Source organism: Fragaria vesca, linkage group LG2 (genome assembly GCF_000184155.1).
Source record: "Fragaria vesca subsp. vesca linkage group LG2, FraVesHawaii_1.0, whole genome shotgun sequence".
NCBI classification, from domain to species: Eukaryota; Viridiplantae; Streptophyta; class Magnoliopsida; order Rosales; family Rosaceae; genus Fragaria; species Fragaria vesca.
This window is the reverse complement of record NC_020492.1, coordinates 21,013,881-21,033,755: the sequence shown is the minus strand read 5'-3', so window position 1 is coordinate 21,033,755 and position 19,875 is coordinate 21,013,881. Positions and strand designations below refer to the sequence as shown.

At 39.4% G+C, this 19,875-nt stretch overlaps 4 protein-coding genes across 4 annotated transcripts in view; all 4 read right to left on the bottom strand.

Moving 5' to 3' along the window:
- The window catches only part of LOC101301930, a 3,946-nt gene extending 2,053 nt beyond the window's left edge, over positions 1–1,893 (bottom strand). Inside the window, exons 1-3 of the mRNA XM_004291050.1 lie at positions 1,494–1,893; positions 932–1,119; positions 789–822 (exon numbers count right to left, since the gene is read on the bottom strand). Of these exons, the coding sequence (XP_004291098.1) occupies positions 789–822; positions 932–1,119; positions 1,494–1,794 (523 nt within the window). The 5' untranslated portion in view covers positions 1,795–1,893. The remainder of the gene's footprint in view (positions 1–788; positions 823–931; positions 1,120–1,493) is intronic.
- A 4,842-nt stretch (positions 1,894–6,735) lies between these two features.
- LOC101314058 (transcription factor HEC1-like) lies at positions 6,736–7,567 on the bottom strand. Its single transcript, XM_004292764.1, has one exon. The coding sequence runs from the start codon at positions 7,468–7,470 to the stop codon at positions 6,736–6,738; it is 735 nt and encodes a 244-aa protein (XP_004292812.1). The 5' UTR covers positions 7,471–7,567.
- Positions 7,568–10,610: 3,043 nt separating this feature from the next.
- LOC101301637 (WD repeat-containing protein 18-like) lies at positions 10,611–14,209 on the bottom strand. The gene is made up of 9 exons (XM_004291049.1): positions 13,903–14,209; positions 13,712–13,825; positions 13,489–13,622; positions 13,245–13,389; positions 12,683–12,882; positions 12,375–12,502; positions 11,960–12,198; positions 11,349–11,794; positions 10,611–10,634 (listed from the first exon to the last, which is right to left on the bottom strand). Exons 1-8 carry the CDS (start codon positions 14,101–14,103, stop codon positions 11,621–11,623), a joined length of 1,335 nt encoding a protein of 444 aa, XP_004291097.1. The 5' UTR covers positions 14,104–14,209; the 3' UTR covers positions 10,611–10,634; positions 11,349–11,620.
- Positions 14,210–16,889: 2,680 nt separating this feature from the next.
- Positions 16,890–18,271, bottom strand: LOC101301353 (heat stress transcription factor B-4-like). Its single transcript, XM_004291048.1, has 2 exons — positions 17,889–18,271; positions 16,890–17,798 (listed from the first exon to the last, which is right to left on the bottom strand). Exons 1-2 carry the CDS (start codon positions 18,138–18,140, stop codon positions 16,890–16,892), a joined length of 1,161 nt encoding a protein of 386 aa, XP_004291096.1. The 5' UTR covers positions 18,141–18,271.
- Between the last annotated feature and the right edge of the window lie 1,604 nt (positions 18,272–19,875).

Sequence of the window (19,875 nt, the reverse complement as noted above, 5' to 3'; positions counted from 1 at the left end):
TTTTTTTTACAAATTGATCAAATAATAGAGGTTTGGTGACATTCTATGGGAAATAAAAAATATCAAGGAATTGAGGTCATGAAAGAGGTTTGAACGAAAAAAAAAATCAAAGAATAGAGGTCTCGATGATATCATGCAAAAAAAAAAAATTAAAAAAATGAGAGGTCTAAAGAATAAATAAGAGGTATAATGAGTAAATTATCAAGATATATGTGAATAACATAATGAGTAAATTATCAAGATATATGTGAATAACATACCTAAGGTTATTTTAGGAATTTAAAAGAAGATATTGTAAGCAAATGTTTGTAGTTAAAATTTAAAAGGAGGTGTAAAGAGCATAAGATGTATATTGAGCAAATTTAAATGTCACAATAACTGTACTCTAAAATTTTAAGATACAATAGATAAGAAAACAACATCTTTGGATCCTAATTATGGAAATTGGAATAACGTAAGAGTTAGAGTTGATTCAAGATCCACTCCATTATTTATTTTCAAATCCATTTTTATCAAATTGGTCATATTCTAAGGTAATTGGAGTTTCTATATATATATATATATATATATATATATATATATATGAGATGTCGTAACTCATAAGAAAGGGAAAGTGCTTAACCACTAGACTAACTTAACTAGTCGTAGTAGACTAACTCATTAGTCTATTACTTTACATACAAATGATGATTCAATATACTAAAAAAAATACCATATTGGAAATGAAAAATGATATATAATTATGACCTACGTATCAATTGCATACTAATTGTAGGTTTTTTCATTACCATTGCGAAAGTTGTAGAATCCCACGAATTTCATCTGCATATCGAAAGAAATGGCCGGAAAACAAGAAGATCAAATTAGTTCATCATGCATTATCATCATAATTAAGGAACATGAGGTTAACAATACTGGTTTACACGTAAACCTTCCAGTGATGGTTAACGACGGATTGAACGAGGTCTTTGTTCTCGTATGACAACTTAGCAGCCATCATAGAGAGAGCCGCTTTGTATCTTGGATTCTCAGGTTTGATGCTCTTGTCTAATTCAATTCTCCTGTCCAGATTTCCAACCGCCGATGTCGATGATAACGAATCCGGCTCCATCACCTTTCCTGCACCCCATTTCAATCACCATAATAAGTATTTCTTGTTTCGATCAACTTCTTCAGTTGTTGAACATAAGCACGATGTTCATACTCTTAAATTTCTCTTAATCTAAAACCGAAAATCTTTCAAAATTGAAGTCTTCTCGTTCATTAATTTTCGAAATCAAAACCCATCTTACAGACCGCAGTTTGTCAAGTACGTGAATCAAAGAATGAATGCATACACAAACATGGTGCATGCATCGATCATGAGTCCTTATGAAAAATTGTTCATCCTTAGTAATTAGATGGAGATGGACTAGTGTAAATACTAATGACTTCATGTATGCAATACAAGATAATCGATCACATCAAACCTAGGTAATTAATGGATTACGTACCTCTTAGCCGGTTTAACAAGAGCATGAGTGGTCCGCCGTTGATCGAAACAAGGTTGAGCCATTTCTGCAGCACGTCTCCTATTCTCGCCAGAGGAACACTGCAGAAGAGGAAGAACCGTTGCACTACAACAGAGACGAGGAGTATCCACCTTCGTTCTAACTTCCAAACCTCTCCCGAGGACTCGATGAATTTTCTGCTGTCTAAATCGGAGGAAAACAGAAGTCGGAGAAGCTCGATGAGCGTTGCTTCTTCTGGCTTCAAACTAAAGTAATTGTCACATACATGTTCCTTAGAAGCCATGAGTTGAAATGACTTTGAAGCAAGGAGAGTAGGAGAGATCGATCGATGAGCTAGCTATATATCAAATGTCTGACAGGAATTGAAGTACCATGGAAATGTAGGAAATGGATTCTGTATGCTCTATTATATATAGACATATGCATATATTTTACAAATATTTGCAAATATAATATATAGTTGGAAGTGTTCCTTTCAATGGTGCGTGCGATGGTGGTTTTTCAAATATGAATTGAGGATCGATTCTTATTTTTGGAGTTTTGCGTACGTAAAAAGTCAAATAATAACTTAAGATAGAATTCTCAAATGTTTTGATCGTCGTAAAGCTGAGTTGAATTGCTGATTATTTGGCAACATATCATTCCCTAAATTAGAACTTGCATCTTTCACTAATACGGTCAATAATGATTAATTGATGATATTGGTCAGTTAGAATCCTTAATATCTTGATCTCGATCAGGTGTATAGTACTTAGCTAAACTCGTTGTAATACGCATGAAGTCATGAACACACACTACAATAATATGGAGCAAACACCACACACCTTGTGTGGCCTTTAGAGGTGTTGCATTCTTCCGTAAGTGTGGCAAGTGAGGGTATTAATGGAGTATGAAGAGAAAATTGTCACATATGTTTGAATTGCAACATCCTTCATCTTGTGTGGCCTTTGCTCTATATTGTTATAGTGACACCGTTTACTTTACCGAAAGGAAAAAAATTATTGAAAGCAAGAAAGAGGGTAATAACATAAATAGTCGAACTTTTATCTCAATTATGAGATAATTAAAAGGCTGTATCAAAAGACTGAAAAACTTAACCGTGATAGTTGTTGTTGTACTATGCTCCGGGATCATTTAATAATTAACTACTCTATTATTATAAAAATCGTCATTATTACTACAAGGGCAATTTTAATTAACTTTCCATCGTTCATTAGTAGCTAGTCCGATCATTATCGATCGTTCTTTAAGGTAGGTAGAGTTTCATTTTCAGCTCAATGTATTTTAGGGTTCATTTATGCACAGTGGCCATCATGAAATTCTTGTTTGAAAGTTTCAGAAGCGAAAGCTTTGTGATTCAAAGTTGATCAAATGACACGGCTTAGGCGAAAGATTAAATCAATTAAACTATACGAGAGACTATAAATTTATAGTTCAGACTTCAGAGCACATCAATTCGTAATTAGTCAATCGTGGTTTGGTCAAGCTCAATTAGTCTGATTGAATCTTAAACTAGCTCGTTTTATCGGACTACCACCCTCAGTCATATATATGATTCCTGATGAAACGTAAATGATTTGTTTACGTCAGTATATATGATTAGTCATTGCGTACACCTTGATTGAGATTTTCAAAACTAAGGAATTATATATAGGTCGTATATAAGTAGCCTAGCCAGTCGGAGAAAGCAATAATTTCCAGATTCATCGCAAAATGTCTGAATATACCAAGGTATTCAACATATATTCAGTTGTTTACAAACATGTAGCTAGCTGTTTCTCAAATCCTTAGTCAAGTTTCTTTTGTTTGACATGGTCATTAGTTAGGACTTTAGGTTTAGTTCCATAGTAGATCGTACATGTATCATTTAGGTTTAGTTCCTTAGAAAACAAAATAGTATACACACATCGATCAGTGCGCTAGCCAAAACTTCTTGCAGCTTCTCCGATCTGTTAACCATCTGAGGGTAAGTAGGTCTTTTGCTTGTAATACCTATTGCCTATATACAAGCTTGATATATTTTTCACATCCATTTCACCTAATACAGGATGTAGTCATTCAGCTGGTTCTTCTTGTTTCCTTTACGTTTTCTGCACTGCTTCAATAAACCTTGGTTCCTATCATGATCATATATCCTTACTTTTACATAATGCCTTTAAATCTTATGAGAATCAAAGTAATAACGCCCTGATCGAGCGGCCACAGGAAATCGCCACTTTGTTAAGCATCTTGTTAGGCTGTGCCGACGCATACGAGGTTTTGTACACCGAAAGTACTCTGGCCATTTCGAGCCATTCATGTACATATATTAGCTGGTTAAGCGATCACTGAGAGTCGTGGAACGGATCGATAATGATAATGTGCATTAGGGTGGTTCTCTGTTACCCGAGATTCTAGAAGTTGTAGATCGATTTTGGGACAAAAAATTATGCAAAAGTTGTTGTGTTGTGTTGGAATAGAAATACAGATACATCCCTCCTATCATAAGAAAGAGGAATTGCTTGCTCCATTGAAGAATAATGGGATGGCCAACAATTTTGGAATTTTGGGTTGTTGTCACTCCCCATCGATCGGGACCCCTACGTACTCCTCCGGTCCGACCAACCAACATGTCGTATTGAACATTCTTGGTTTTACTCTTCACTTGTTTGGATATTGGAATCGATTAATTGGTTTCTACTCTATTGATTTCACTGCACAATTTTATCTACTTGTTCTTCTATGATCGATGTTCCTCATTTTAAACTATTGATATGAGTATCACACCCCAAGAGCTAATATCGATCACTTAATTCTTTTATAAAATTGATATTAATTATCGAGAGTGTTGAAGAGACAAATAGAAAGAAAGTAGTACTTGTGAATTTTGGAATGGTCTGAATATGCATTGCATGCTCCATGTTTAGAAGACAAGGGGACACCTCTTGCTCCAACAACATTGCATGCAGATTGCAGAACACGTCCTTCCGATCGATTTAGGTTGATGAAGATATACATACGTTGCAGATAGACTGATCATAGATGTCTTGCTTACCCGGCCAGATGTCTCGCTTCGGTTTTCTCACATACATGGCATGGGTTTTCTGAGGTACTTGTTTGTTTGACCGTTTGTATCTATTTTATTTTTAATCATCATGCATGCCTATCTTTTTCTCTGCTAGAATTCTACTGCAGGATTTTGTTGGATGATGTATCTTCGGGTTTTAATCTGTTTATACGTGATCGATTTGTTATCGACACATTAGCATATGCATGCATGAATTCGTCTCTTTAAGAATTGTAGCAGCAACATTAAGACCTCTTTCATGCCTACCGATTCTCCTCCTGACTCCTCCCTAGTCCCTAACATATTGGACCCATAAACTATATGAAAGAGATCATGCACGCTGGAAACGTACGTCGTTCTTATATTAATTTGATCTCGATCTCTCATGCTTATCGATCCCCCTCCTTTATTAATTAACTGTTGTGGTATACATGCCAATTGATATGTTGATCAGTTAGCATTGTCCAAGTTCAAACATGCAAGTTATAACTAGGGTTTAGGGTTGTGTGTGATCAAGAGGCTAATTAAGGTAGTGTGTGATCAAATGGGGATCGATGAAGCAGATTAATATGATTAGGGTTTAGGGTTCATAATTTTGTTAAACGGCTAATTAGGTTTAGGGTTAATGATTTTCTAGCTTGAGCGGCTGATTAATTCATAAATCAGTCTATAGTTGTTGAAGGCATGCCAAGAACGGCAAGAAGTTATTCGTCGCATCTAGCTAGCTAGCTTGCTGCTAGAATAAGTAGCTGGTTCTATCTCGATCTTCCGGTACCGGACATGATCATCGATCACCGGCCGTTCAACTGTCCGAGTTGGCAGAAATTTCCTCGGTGGTGCGCCAAGTGGGATTGAGTTCACGTGTTTGCAAGGCAATCGAAAACAATATTATCACTTTGCCTAATCGTGAAAGCAAGCAAGCAATACCAAAGCTATCTAGCAGCAGTGAAAGCACCACCGTTGCTTCTGTCAGACCTTCACGTGGACTTCCCATGCACTCTCTCTCTCTCTCAACACACTTACTATATTATTGCTCGATGCTTCGTTGGGAAGTCCATCCGTTGGATTTTCGTTGGGAAGACCCGGGTCATGAGTAAGAGCTAGTTGACATGTGATAGTGAAATTAGACTGCAGTTTCCACGACACTGATCCTCAAGTTTCATGGTCCTGGTTCGGTGGGCTGTCTTTCTCAATCTAGATACTCGTTACCGAAAAAGAAGTTCCGAACCGGAGGTTAAACTCACTCGTTAGATTAGTGTCGACCGTTGTGACGTGCCTCTTACCGTAAACTAATAAGCTTCGATCTCTTATGAAATATTCCGAATCTCTGATAATATACCATGATCAACAAATAAGAAAAAAGACTTGCATAGATTTCATGTCCAGAAAAGAAAGGAATAAAGACTGCAGCTGCATATTGCTCTTGTTAGTCATGGATCACTGTACTAGTGCGATCCAGGGACGTATCACAGGCTCAAGATAACAGTTGTTAATCAAAACACCAGGGTGGGGGGTCATATACGTACAGGTGTCGCCGGGAAATTGCAAAAGCATTCAACTTTCACGTGACAACAAATATTTTGTCCCCCAAATTACAATTCCAGGTTTCACAACAATAGGTCCATCATCAACATTATTAGCTGTAGCTTCTCGTATTTGTTTTTTTTCTCTTCAGGCACAACGCACAGGATAGTTTTGCTTGATTAGCTAGCCTCCTTATATGAGTTATATCCCATCTCCAAGATACTTTTGTTTCCTCAGAAATCTCAAATTATACCATATAGAGCAGCATGTTGCCCGAGTTGAAGAACAAACCTAGCCTCATGATTTAGCTTTTCGTTACTATATAGTTTCGGGACAGACAGCCCGACTTAGCTAGCTTATGATTGATATAGTTTTGGGTATAACTGCTATATGGATCTGTACGATACAATTTTTTCCTATAACCTATGTCAACGTTTATTATAGTTCTTCTTCTCCAACTGAATGATATGATGCATACTACAAAAACTTGTAAAAAGAAAACAAGGATAATTCTTTATAAGATCAGACTTAATATGATAGAAGTAATAGGACATGGATTACAAGGTTAAAGAGTAAAGGCTGTTTGGCCATGCACATGTTCCTTATATCCCTTCAATTAATCAAACGAAACTAATGATAATCCCTAAGAGTTATTCAAGCGTCGCCGAAATGCTGCACATTCTGATGATGCTGCGGAGGATGGGCTTGGTACGCTTTGGCCATAGAATTAGAAAGGTAATTACTCCCACTTGACATCGCCACCGGAAAACCAATCCCGGTTTGTTGTACCCTGTTATTGTTATTATTCACGGCGGCTCTCTCCAGCGTCTGAACTTGAGACTTCAAGAATTTGACGTAGTGAATAGCCTCGTCCAGCATGGATGCAGTGTCCATTTTAGTTCCCCCGGGGACTAGTCGCTGGAGTATTCTTATCCTCTCGCTAATCCTCTCCCTCCTGTGACGAGCCGCCACGCTCTGAGGGTCCTTGGAAATCTTCACGTTCCTTCTCTTTGGCGGCTTCACCGACTCCGGGTCTATGTGGATTGGCTGCATCGAGGCGATTCTGAATATCATCTCCCTCATAGCCGCCATTGAAGCACGCTTATCCGATGCCAGTTGAGGTTCTGGTGATTGTTCAAGTGAGTTGGTGAATGATATGGTTGAAGGGTGTAGGTTAAGAAATGAGGATGGAGGTGAAGAAGAAACAGTGTGAGGGTTTTGGTCATGGCTGTAATGTGGCATGGAAGTTGCACTACCAGAAAAGTGTTCAGATGAAGGGAGGTCGGAAACGACGTCGTTGTAGGCGCCACAGAGCTCGGAGATTTTATCCATTTGCATCATCATCATCATTTCCATCTGCTCCTCTGATTTTAGTTGGTTGATATCCATTTTCTACTCTGGTGTTGCTAGCTAGCTCTATCTAGAAGCTTATGTGTATATATGGGGGTGCGTATCTATTATATGATAGGAAAGGAAGGAGAAGTACAAAGAGTTATTGAAGGCTGCTGCGAACTTAGTGCTGGAAACTGATGAAGTAAGATAGCAGAGGGATGGGGAAGATGAAAAGAGATTGAGAGGTTTATATCAGAATGTATTGCAGTGAAGGAGAGAAACACACAAAGGCTGTAATATAAGAAACAAGAAATGGGAGAGGGTTTCAGACCAAAAAAAAAAAGAAAAAAAGAAATGGGAGAGGAAACCAACCAATTAAATAGCGGTATTGGGAACACACTATCAATACACAGTGGGAGAACCATTGTATTATTTGTATTTTATATATAATATAGTTAGGAGTTTTTTTTGTTTTTTTGTTTTTTCCCTTTTGACCTTTTCCTTCCTTTAAACAACGAGTGATACAAAACACTGTACATTGCATATATGTTCAATATTGGTGTTATCATTGTAAGCTAGCTTGTATTATTACAAAGCTGCTGCGCATTTTTCTTGTTTTCCCATCATATTTGTTTCCTTTCTTTATTGGGAAACAATCTATTCCTTTGCTGGGGATAAAAAGTTAAAAACGTTAAACAAGTCCATGTCAAATTACTGTATTGCTAATTTGCTTGCTTCCTAGATTTGGAAGAGCATCACAAATAATGGAGCCAAACCCTACATCAATTTCATCATCTGATTCATCTCCACTCTTATATCTATAATTCTATATGTAATATGGGCCAAGAATGAACATGGAGCATTATTATTACTTTCACTTATCTTCACATGTATCTTGGTCCTTGGTCAATTTACCAAAAAGTGAGAGAGAAGGATAACCCAGTTTGTGATATGAATCATCATAGCAGTAGTGAAGGTGATGTTGAAGGGATTGAAGGGCTCAGATCTACCCCAACTGCTAGATGGATCGTCAATGAGTGCTTCTTGTGGTGCATGAATCGAATCATGTTCTTTTCTGAAGAGAGAGTACTGAAGAAAGGGCCTGGCCTGGTGTAGGTTATAATGTTTTGAGTGTGGGACTGTCATCAACTGCGGTGTCTTACAATAACTTTGCCCTTAAAATTAATATCGCTTTCGTTTTGAAGAAGCAGAAGCAAGCAGCAAGCAGAAGACCTAAACCCCACTCCCACATGACAGGTGTCAGAAATCTCACCAGCAACCTAGCTAGCTCTATAATATATGACGACAGACACATTCCTTTCCTGGTTGGCGGTGCGAATCCGGTGCCGTTTCGATCATTGTGGACCTGTGGACCTGTGTTCTCAGTCATAATGGTCCAATTGATATTAGAATTCTTTAGGGTTTCTCTCTTCTTCTTCTTCTTCTTCTTCTTCAAATTGCTCGGGAACGCCTTTCGAGACTGATCAGCAGATGAAACCTGATTCATGTGCTGCAATTGCCAACCTGCACCTAATTACCATGCAGCTACCAGAACTTGATGAATTTTATGATTTTTACAGTAACAGTATCTCATGCACAGATTAGAAAAACAAATCTAATATCTGAGCAATCAGATACCTGAGCTAGGTAACCAGATAGGTAACAAGAGTCATCGAGTTTTATATTTGTACCGGCTAGATCATCACCTAGATGGCTCACGGAAACCCTAGCTATCTGCTTCATCCCATGGAAATGCATAATAATATAGTATATAGTTTTTGTTCCAAGTGAGACATGAGTAAAGAGACATGTTCTTCTCTGTACGTAACAAGAGGTTCGATTGGATTGGATAAAAAGAATCTGAAAGAGAGAGATTTTGCTGTTGGTATTGTTGGGTGGGTTTTTAACTTTGCATTATATCACTGCCTCTGCTATACCTTATCTTCTTCCCCACACTACCATTTATAATTCTCTACTTGTACACAGATATTATATTTATACTTGCACCAAAAACCAGAAGGCATATAACAGAGAGTGACATATTCTATAGAGCAACTGTTAATAATGGAATTCTTGCTTTGCCTGGCTTTGCTAGCTTGCTTCTCCCACTTTGGTTTTTAATCTTTACCCTCCTCCATTGGGAATCGCAAGCCAATGCAAGCAGCAGTAGACTCAGCTCTAAAGGAAAATAATAACTTCTTGCTCTCAATAATTTATAAGCAAATGGTCCCGTATGTAATCTATTCCCTCTCTCTCGCTCTGCATGATTTTCTTCACAGTCAGGATTCTTGGATGATTTCTTTGCTTTTCTTTTCGGTTTCTGGTGAGACCCCAATTAGGCAAGACAGGCAGTCAAAGCATCATTATGAAAGTGTTTGGGTTCCAAGTTTGGTGCCTTCAATTTTTCACAGTGGGAGGCCATGCCGGTCTTTTTGAAGTGAAAAGGAACTCTGGTTTGTACCAGAGACTTTTACTCTTGGTAAATTTGCATGCTTGTTTGGTGCTACTCTGCGTCATGCGACTCATGCCACACTTGGTGATCTCTCAATCAATTGCAAGGAAATTGAAGAGGGTACGGTATTCATTCAGTATTCGTTGTCTGGGGCTCTGGGCAGTAGAATACCTCAAGCTAAATAGGCATGGTCCTCAACCTCTATAACCCCTTCGCTCACGTATTAGAGTGGGGGGTGTTCCATTGGGTTATAGAACTTTGAAAAAAAACCTAGGCTGGGCCTTGAAAGAAAATTTCATTTGTTTTCGAGGCTGACCCTTTATCTAGGATTCTAGGGCATCAATATCAATCATGAATTCCCTGTTAAAAGTACAGAAAATTGATTGACAAACATTGTACTTATTAAGCACACCTTAGAATAGCACTCTAGTGACTCTACCGCTCTTGGTGAGGTGACAGAGTGACTAGAAACGTTCTGTGCTTGGCCGGGTACTGCACAATAGAATGACAACCAGGATTCTGTTTCTAACCAAGAACTGGAAAAAAGGGGGTTTTCGAATTTGGTTTTCAGATTAACTGCTTCTGATCAGGGTCGGTCCTTGTACTTGGAATCTACTTAATTGGTAAAAAAAATGTCCGTTAGGGACAGATGAAGTGGAAATTGTTGAGATATCAATCCCACGTCGGAAATATGGAACCTTATCTATGAGTTAATTAGGGTTTGGACTACTCCACCCATTTCCAATTTGTTTTGGATGTGAACCTCAGACTACTTTATCATGGTATTAGAACAGGTCACCCACGTTCACGTGTGAAGCCTAATGGTCACATGCACTCCACGTCACCTAAAACAGTTGTCCACATGTTAGACTTGAAAATTCGCCACACGTGCGGGGGCGTTGTCCACATGTTAGACTTGAAAATTCATCACACGTGCGGAGACGTGTTGAGATATCAATCTCACATCGGGAACATGAGATCTTGCATGTGGATTACTAAGGGTTTGAGCCACTCCACCCATTGTCAATTGGTTTTGGATGTGAACCCCATAATATTTTATCATGATATCAGAGCAGGTTACCCACGTCCACGTGTGAAACCCAATGGTCATACGCACTCCACGTTACCTAAAAAGTTGTCCACGTGTTAGGCTTGAAAATTCGTCACACGTGCGGAAACGTGTTAAGATATCAATCTCACATCGGGAACATGAGATCTTGCCTGTGGATTACTAAGGGTTTGGGTCATTCCACCCATTGTCAATTAGTTTTGGATATGAACCCCATAATATTTTATCATGGTATCAGAACGGGTTACCCACGTCGACGTGTGAAGCCCAATGACCACACGCACTACACGTCACGTGCGAGGGCGTGTTGAGATATCAATCCCACATCGGGAACATGGGACCTTGCATATGAGTTAATAAAGGTTTGGGTCACATCCATTGTCAGTCAATTAGTTTTGGATGTGAACCCCAGACCTACTTTATTAGAAACAAAATTGGATGAATGTTTCTAGTCGCCTAATGGCTGCAAATTTTACACCCATCGCAGAGACTAAAGAGGGTGCAACAGCATGGAATTTTCATATATCAAAAAAGCTACGTCAATATTTCCGGAACTGAAAGATGATACATATAGAAACCGATAATTCAAATGAACAGAGCTACAAAACAAGAAAGGAACATACGTCTCATACCCGATGCTGATTTCATCCTTCATGTCACAAGCTGGTTGGTCCAGATTAGCAACATTAGGGAGCATTTCCATTTGGGGCTCCTCCTTTATCACCATCGACAAGCTCATTTACACAGAATTGGTGCAAATTGTCATACATTTTCTTCCACTGCTGAATCATTTGTTGGCATCTTTTATTCTCATGCTTCAGTCTCTCAATCTCCATTTCAGCTGAAGCAGAACCTTGTTGCTGAAACCAAAAATATTTTTATGAGAGATCAATATATCAATATATTAGTGTGCCCACATGTACAAACACCTCAACAATTTGAAATCTTTTTGTCTGAATCTAAAAATGCCTATATCTAGGGAAGTGAAGTGAAGTCATGAGAATATTTAACAATCAATAACAAACCTGAAGCTCTCTGATTTGACACTCCATCACGTCAGAAGTGATATACACTGCATCTGTGGATTTATTGCAAGTACCCTGGAGACCGATGACTGCCTTAAAACCTGCATCTTTATCTGCTTCATATGCACGCTTTTCTAGTGGAGGTGGTAATGAGGAACCGTGCCGCCTGGAGGAGGCTTGTGAATTCGGGATCGTATGAGAAACTTGTTGTCTAATAACTAGAATATTATTCACTGGACCTGCACAGTATAACAAAATTTTCATGCAACAGAATTGAAAGGGAAAAAAAAGGGCTAGAATTAACTAAGAATTTAGTATATCAACATGGTAGCCGTGACCGGCAGACTAGTTTACACTAGGACTGCGAAAATCCTACAGAAGCAAGAAGCAACAATTAAAATAACCATGGAATAACCTTTTGAGTGTTTGAGCACGCGGATAATGTTAGCAGTTTTAGCATCCCATACTCTAACCATGCCATCCTCTGATCCAGAAATCAAATAGTTTCCAGATAGTCCCCATGCCAAGCAAGTAACTGCCTTGCTGTGAAAAATATATAAAAACAAAAAAGAGTTTAACTCATTTAAGAAAAAAACACAAACATGTACTTATATGAAGACTCATAATTGTAATTCAACACGACCAATCGGAATAATAGAGCTACTTACAAAGAGAATACAAACAAGTTCATGAAATAGTAAAACTATAGGACAAGAGAGAAACCTGTGGTTTGAGAAGCAATTGATGATATGCAACCCATATTTGCTGCTAGCTGTCTTTGCAGTATTAAGTGCAGCCACGTATATATTTCCATCTCTACCACCAGCAAAGAGGAGATTTTCACCAGGATCCATTGCAATTGCATCAATTATTGTCGGAAAAACAATATTTCTCAGTAATGTTCCTCTTGAAAAGCTCCAAATCTATGGTAAAATATATATCCTTGTCAAAATGATACATACCCTAAACCCTAAATGACAAACACATCTGAGACTTTAAGAATGCATCATTATTTTGCCGAGATGAACATAACCAGAATGAGCGGAACACGTGTAATAGATAACTGGAGTGGCATAGACAATGATAATGCAGTGAAGAGACAGCTAAAAAGAAAATGCAACAAGATACTCCAGTGATCGACAAATACATAAACTGTCCTTTACGACAAACAATATCATGATACCATATGCTAACAGCAAACCATGAGAAAATAAATTGATAATCTGCCGCTGACGACAAAGCATTCTTATAATACCATAACTGGTCCAACCCAAGCATGTAATACCTTGCATGTTCGATCCTCTGAAGCCGACACAATAACGGGATCATATCCAAATCCTAACACCATATCCGTTACAGAAAGCGAGTGCTCGGTAAAACTAAGCAAGTGTCCATACTTTTCATGTTGACTTTGATGATCATCGAATATCCTGTTAAATTCAATTGCCAGAGTTATAATCGCTCCCTATCTCCGAATCCAAAACACATACATTGCATCAGGACATGAGTTTTAAGATAGAAACTATTACGTTACAAGGTTCCAGGCTCTAATTTCTCCATCCTCAGACCCCGAAAACAGTATGGTGCCGTCATCAGAAAATCTCAAGCAACTTACAGCTCTATAGTGAGCATCCCACTTCCTAAGCAGCCTACCGCTAGTTACCTAACAAAAACAAACCATGTACATTATAATTCAAACACGAACCGCAACTAATATCAACAGAGAAATCAAAACAATCATGAAAAACTAACCTCCCACAAGTAGATAGTCCCGGAGACACCTCCACCAACCACGTAGGTGCCCTCTCTGTTAGCAGCCAGCGGTTTTATCGGTTCGTCTTGCGAGCTCTTGGCATCAGGCTGAGGCTGCGCAGCACAAATTAAATAGTTAGCAATCAATTGAGGAATTTCATCGAACAGGTGGTGTGCGTAGTTGAACTCACTTTGGACCAGGCCCAATACTTGACGGAGCCGCCGTCACTGGTGTGACGGAGCTGAGAGGATGCGAGGAAACGGTCGCCGACGGAGACGAGGCCGTGATTGGGAGAGGCGCAGGACTTGTAGCGGAGGAGCTCGGCGCCGGTGTTGAAGTCCCAGCAGGCGATGTCGGATTCGACGGAGGAGGAGGCCACCACCACCTCCATAATTCTGAAGAAGAGTGAGGCTTCCTGGAGGGATTGTATGGGTTAGAGAAGGAGGAGGTGTGTGGGGCTTTACTAGGGTTTAAGGGTGGCGCGTGGCGAGAAGAAAACAGCGGGGAAAGATTCCCAGAGTGCCGTTCTCGTGCCTAATGGGTTTTAAGTTTTGTTCAAATATGGGTTATTTTGTTTTGGGCCTCCAGAGTTTTAATGTATTCACACAAATTCCCCTTTTTATGTTAGAAATGCCCATTTTTCATGTACACAAGTTCTCATAGTCTCATATTCATCCTAAATCCTAATCCCATGGTATGTATTAGGAAGAAAACATTTGTATTAAAATTGGGAATTGAGTAGTATTAGCATGTTATGCTGTGATAATTAGCATTATGAATTCGAGCGACGATCGACAGGCAACAACATTGAGCAAGAGAAGAAGAAGAAAATAAGTGAAGTTTCTAGTGAAAGAGGCATGTCATCGTTAGAATGTCGAAACAGCGACTTGTGTATCAAAGTTGAAAGAGTGATCACATTTGCTCTACTAATATATATACGTGATCGTGGGTCAGTTTCAGTTTTGGGTATGTTCTTGGGATCACAGCTAATTTTTAGGCCCAAATGGCACTTTATATGCTGCACTGAAGCCCAGCCTTTACTTTCTCTATGGCCCAAATAGATATCCTGCTAAATCTTTATACAAGGACCCTCTTTAATGTTCAAAATTGTAAAACTATTTGTAGGGGTCAATCATCATGGTATTTCTAGCTATTTGAAGACTTGGACTAGTTTGAAATTAGCCTCTTTTGGGCTAAAGCACCATAAAGCAATTACTCGGGGAAGAAAATCTACACAAGATTGTCTAGGTCTAGGAGAGTTGCTTTCCTATACAAAATTGCAATCGTGTGGTTAATTTCACATAAATCATAGTACTACTAACTTAGTAAGTTGTCAAAAAAGTGTGTTACACCAAAAGGGCGAAGCCTAAATGTCAACAAAGTGCTTTCAGAAAAGTCCTAAAACGTAGCCACATGTCTTTAGAAATCGCATTTTTCCTTTTACTCCTTTTTAAGCTCTCAAAAACCAACCCATTTCGTGGCCAATCTTAAAGCTTCTTTTTCACCCGGATGATCCGTACCCGCTTTCGAAGCCCATCACCCACTTTACTCCCTCTACACTATTTGATCTGGACACCAAAAAAAGCTTCCCAACAAAGATCTGTTTGTTTTCAAATATAAAAAAATGATACACTGCACGTTCATGTTTCTGGTCACGTGCGACGACCCAGTAAAGGACAAAAGCTTAGAAGAAGCATAAGGCTAGCTACCAACCTAGCATTAGTGGACTGGTGTCAATCTAGGGTTAATTTAATTATTATTTATCAGACGAAACCAAAACCCTAGCAGTGTACCGAGTACGACAAAGATATTCCAGTTCTAATATAATAACATCATTCCTCACTTTTCCTCCGCACTCTTAGAAGTTAGAATAGAGATCTCAGTCTGTCTCACAATTACGGGTCAAAGAAAATTTGAGAGAGAGAGAGAGACAAGAAAAGCCATGATAGAGATTCAGATTCACAGCAAGCAATAATGAAAACAGAAAATACATGTATATATTTATAGTGATGATCGATCAGATACTTGAAATAGGAAACGGCAGAGGTAGGTTTTTCTGGTTCAAAGAAGAAGAAGAAGAAGAAGAAGAAAGAGCATATATAGAAGCATTGATAGAAACGTTTCAAACCCACATTTTCGAGTCCAGTTTCGTCTATTACATTTCGCTTTCATCGAAACCCCAACTTATTTTTTTCCAGGTTTATTAGATTAATACACACCAATCTGTAACTATGTGTTTGGCTTTTTGCTGCGTGGAGTAGTGACTCCTGACAGTTTCATGGAAACAAGAAATATAGAGATTAGAACCTTGATCAGTATGAAATGATAGCTTTCTTTTCAGTAAATCATAGTCTTCGATCTTCTTCATTTCTCTATCCCATCCCCTCTACTTTGATCTTCTTTTCATAATGATGGAAATAATAACAATTATTGTTATTGCTCAGATCATACTTTGGATTTTGAACATCGAATTGTCATGCTTTATCAGTTGCTTTTTCCATTTTTAAAACATTATTTGCTGTCCAATTTTCCTGCAATTTTGTTTTATATTTTGGGTTTTAGTCCCAGCAGGGTCAGAGAGAGTTGTACGTATGAATGTATGAAGTTATGAACCCAATAATAGAACTCATTATCAGAGAAAGGCCTAGAGAAAATTGGAAATGGACCAGACTGCAAATTGTCACAAACACCCCTGTCTGTCTTCTCAGGCAGGCATTAATGCAACTGAAACATACTCGATCAGGCATTACATTCAGAGAAACTGAAGGCCTGCAGGGTTCAGGAAGGAGAAGAAGATCGAAGAAGAAAGTAATAGATTCAAAAATCGAGAGCAATTAATAGCCTCACTGAAAATCCAACAAAAGCTATGAATTTATGAAACTAAAACTTCAACCGAAATTCAAGATAAGATCTTGCATAATATTTCATCGATCACTCTACCCAAAACCCACACCTGCATTCATAGCGGTGGGAAATTACCGGCACTAAAAGTCATATATATACAGACATCACAAACACCCACACATATCTCATGATCAGATCCAGAATACAAGCAAACAAAAAAGACTAGGACCAAAAAGATGAAACCTTTAAAGCTAGCTAGCTAAGTACGTAGTTTAATTTTGATTGATGGGTTTTGGAGAAAAAGACGACACCTTTCTAAATTTAAGTAGCTGACTAACATGTGGATGGGGGCATAAGGTGAAGACCTAAATCATGATCCTTCTCCAAAATCAAGCGAGCTTTAGTTGCTTCCATGGCTGTGTGGTTCGAGCCGTTGTTGTACTCCGGGTGCAGTCTCTTCTTCGAATGCAGCAGTGGAACCCCAAACAGTTTGGTCTTGCACCCATTGTTGTTGCCGGGCCGGTCTTCGATAATCGTCACCGAGCTAGTACTCTTGGCGGTGGTCGGAGACGAGACGTTAACGTTGTTGTTCATCATGACATGGGCCATTGGCTGATGATGTGGTTGGGTTTGCTTAGGGTTATTGTGGTACCCAAAAACCTGGTTGAGAGGCTTGTGGATGGCGGCGGATGAGTTGTTGGGGTTGAGTGTGTTTTGTGTTGGGTTGCAGAGAAGTAGAGAACCTGGGTAAGAATTGCTGGGAGCGACAGGCTTGACATGGTTCTGAACGAAGTAGATGATATCGTTGTAAAGCTTCCTCATATGGTTGAGCTCCGACATCAGCATGGTGTTGCTCCGCCTCAGCCTCTCGTTGTCCTCCGACAGAGCTGTCACGGTGGTAGTGGTCGCAACGTTACTGCAGTAGCCAGTGTTGAGGGGACCACCACCGCAGCCGGAAGGTGGAGATGACACGAGTGGCGGCGGCGAGTCGTCACACCAGTTGGGAAAGTCGTCGGAGTCGGAAGGCGAGTTGCTGCCACGTGGGAAGGGGAAGAATCCGGGACCGGTGACGACGTGGTGGCTGCCGAGCGGCGAATGCGGGTGGTACTGATGGTGGTTGATGGGGAGCTGTGTCGGCTGAGCCGTCTTGCGGCGGTGGATCTCGCAGAGCAAATGCTTCTCACCTTTCTTGAAAAACTCGTTGGCGAACTCCCACCTGTCCGGCACGATCTTTCTGAAACCCTAACATGACCGAACAACAGTCTCAGTGCAAAGCTCAAAAACAGAAACGAAAACGATAGATACAAAAAAACACATTCGTTAGATGCATACATAGGTGTTGAGCTGGCGGACGAAGCTGGAGAAGTTGTTGTGCTTGAAGTAGTTGGGGAGGAGGTCGCGGGCGAACTCCGGAGGACGCCAGACGACGAAGGTGGTGTCGTCTTCGCCCCAAGAGACGATGTGGTCGGTGACGGGATCGTCGACGAGCTGGTACGTTTTGGTGAGAAACGGAGCCGGGACAGATTTGTGGGAGTCGAGAGAGAGGAGTATGCCTTCGCCGCAGTTGTCTATCATCAAAGCCATTAGAGAAGCAGGAAGAGATAGAGAGAGGGAGAGAGAGATCTGAGAGGAAGGAGAGGGTTTTAAGAAGAGAGGAGTGAGAGAGATGGGAGGGATAAAAATGGAGTAGGATAAAAGGAGAGTTGTGGTGGTAATGTGGTATTTGTTTTTGTTTTTTGGTTGGGTTTTGGGGGGTTTAAATATTTGGAAATGATCGATTTCTCTCTTCTTGCGAGAGAGGAGGAAAAAGAGAAAGAATATGTGTCTGAGTCTGGGAGTGTGAAATAAGGGCCTTTCAAGACAAACCCGTGACCCCTTCCTCTCTCTCTCTCTTTCTTTCATTGTTTTTGTACACCAGTACTGACAATTTTGATCCCGCGCACACCCACTTAAAAATCACGCACAGGGGAAGAGCAGTGTGCTGTGCCCTTTGTCTTTTCAAATTTACCATTTCCTTCATTTCTTTACCCCCCTTCCCAAAACTAGGGTTTGATTTACCCTCGATCTTATCCTTTTGTTTCTTTGATTGCATCTCTTGGGTTGGGATTCTCCTTTTCCGTATGTGTCTTTGTTTCTCCAAAATGATGTATGGGGTTTTCACGTACAATGGATTTCTAAAATTGGATGATCACTGTGTATGACACTACAATATCTAAACGTTTTATGAAATAAGAGAAACTACATGTAACTAACTATAAAGACTCTTTAGTTATCGTATGAGTATTGATAACCCTTTCAATTTGAACCGGAGTATTTTAAATACAAAACTTATTTCGAACACATTTTTAATGTCGATCCGATTGGTTACCTTAATTATAACATTCGGATCGTACCATATTTATGTTGTTTTGCATGATCTACATTTTCTTTTTCGATATTGTACGTATATTTGGATGACAGTAGAAATGAACATTCCCTAATGCCATAAATGCAACTAGAGCTCGTATACAGATTTCTAAGCAAGATTACGACAATAATTCTTGTATACTAACCAAGCTACCTACATGTAAACCTAGGTGTTATAAACTATAAAGATGGAGGGTTTAGACTCGAGTGCTCAACTCCCCTTAATTAAACACAGATGCATCGTTAATTGTAGAGAATCTTGAAGAAGAAGGGTATTTTGGGTCAATGGAGTATAAACTATAGTAATACTGGGGTAATGTAAAAGAGTAAAAAAGATGGGAAGAAAGGAAAAGGAAAGGTAATTGGGGATGTCTCTCACGTCAAACCGAGTGTTCTCTTTTCAATTTGTAGGTTTCCTTTGTTTGTTTTAATATGCTACTCTGCAAACCAAACACAGTTTCCAATTTCTAACCCCATCATTTTCTTCCTCTTTTCTCTTTCTGGTTTCTAGTTTTCTATTACGACTGCTACTAACACATACAGCTCTCTAGCAGATATAAGGTAAAGGATACATCGAACTACGTGATGGGATTGAAAGCCTGTGTATTGTATTCTTCTCATTCATGACGACATTTCTTCCTTCTCTTCTCTTCTGCTTCTTATATTACTCTTTCTTCCATTTCTTTCTCTTTCTGCCTTTCCTAGCTTCTCTTCTTCTTCTTCTTTCTTTTTCCAGTTTTTCCCCATAATGTTCCAAATTTCAATATGAATGATTTAGCATAAGGGTTAGTCGACCTAGACAGTGCTCTTCTCTCTTTCTCTGACCGCTACAAGCTTTACTCACTAACTTACAACACCATGCACCACCCTCACCTTTGGCCCTTTAGCCTGCTCGATCTGTTCTCTCTCTCTC

Excerpts from the sequence above, each read along its gene's own strand:
- LOC101301353 (XM_004291048.1), bottom strand. The coding sequence starts at position 18,140 with ATGGCTTTGATGATAGACAACTGCGGCGAAGGCATACTCCTCTCTCTC. Across the intron at positions 17,799-17,888 it reads TCCGCCAGCTCAACACCTAT|GGTTTCAGAAAGATCGTGCC; the intron begins GTATGCATCTAA and ends CGGTCATGTTAG.
- LOC101301637 (XM_004291049.1), bottom strand. The coding sequence starts at position 14,103 with ATGGAGGTGGTGGTGGCCTCCTCCTCCGTCGAATCCGACATCGCCTGC. Across the intron at positions 13,623-13,711 it reads GGACTATCTACTTGTGGGAG|GTAACTAGCGGTAGGCTGCT; the intron begins GTTAGTTTTTCA and ends TGTTTTTGTTAG. Across the intron at positions 13,390-13,488 it reads AGAGCCTGGAACCTTGTAAC|GATATTCGATGATCATCAAA; the intron begins GTAATAGTTTCT and ends TGAATTTAACAG.
- LOC101314058 (XM_004292764.1), bottom strand. The coding sequence starts at position 7,470 with ATGGATATCAACCAACTAAAATCAGAGGAGCAGATGGAAATGATGATG.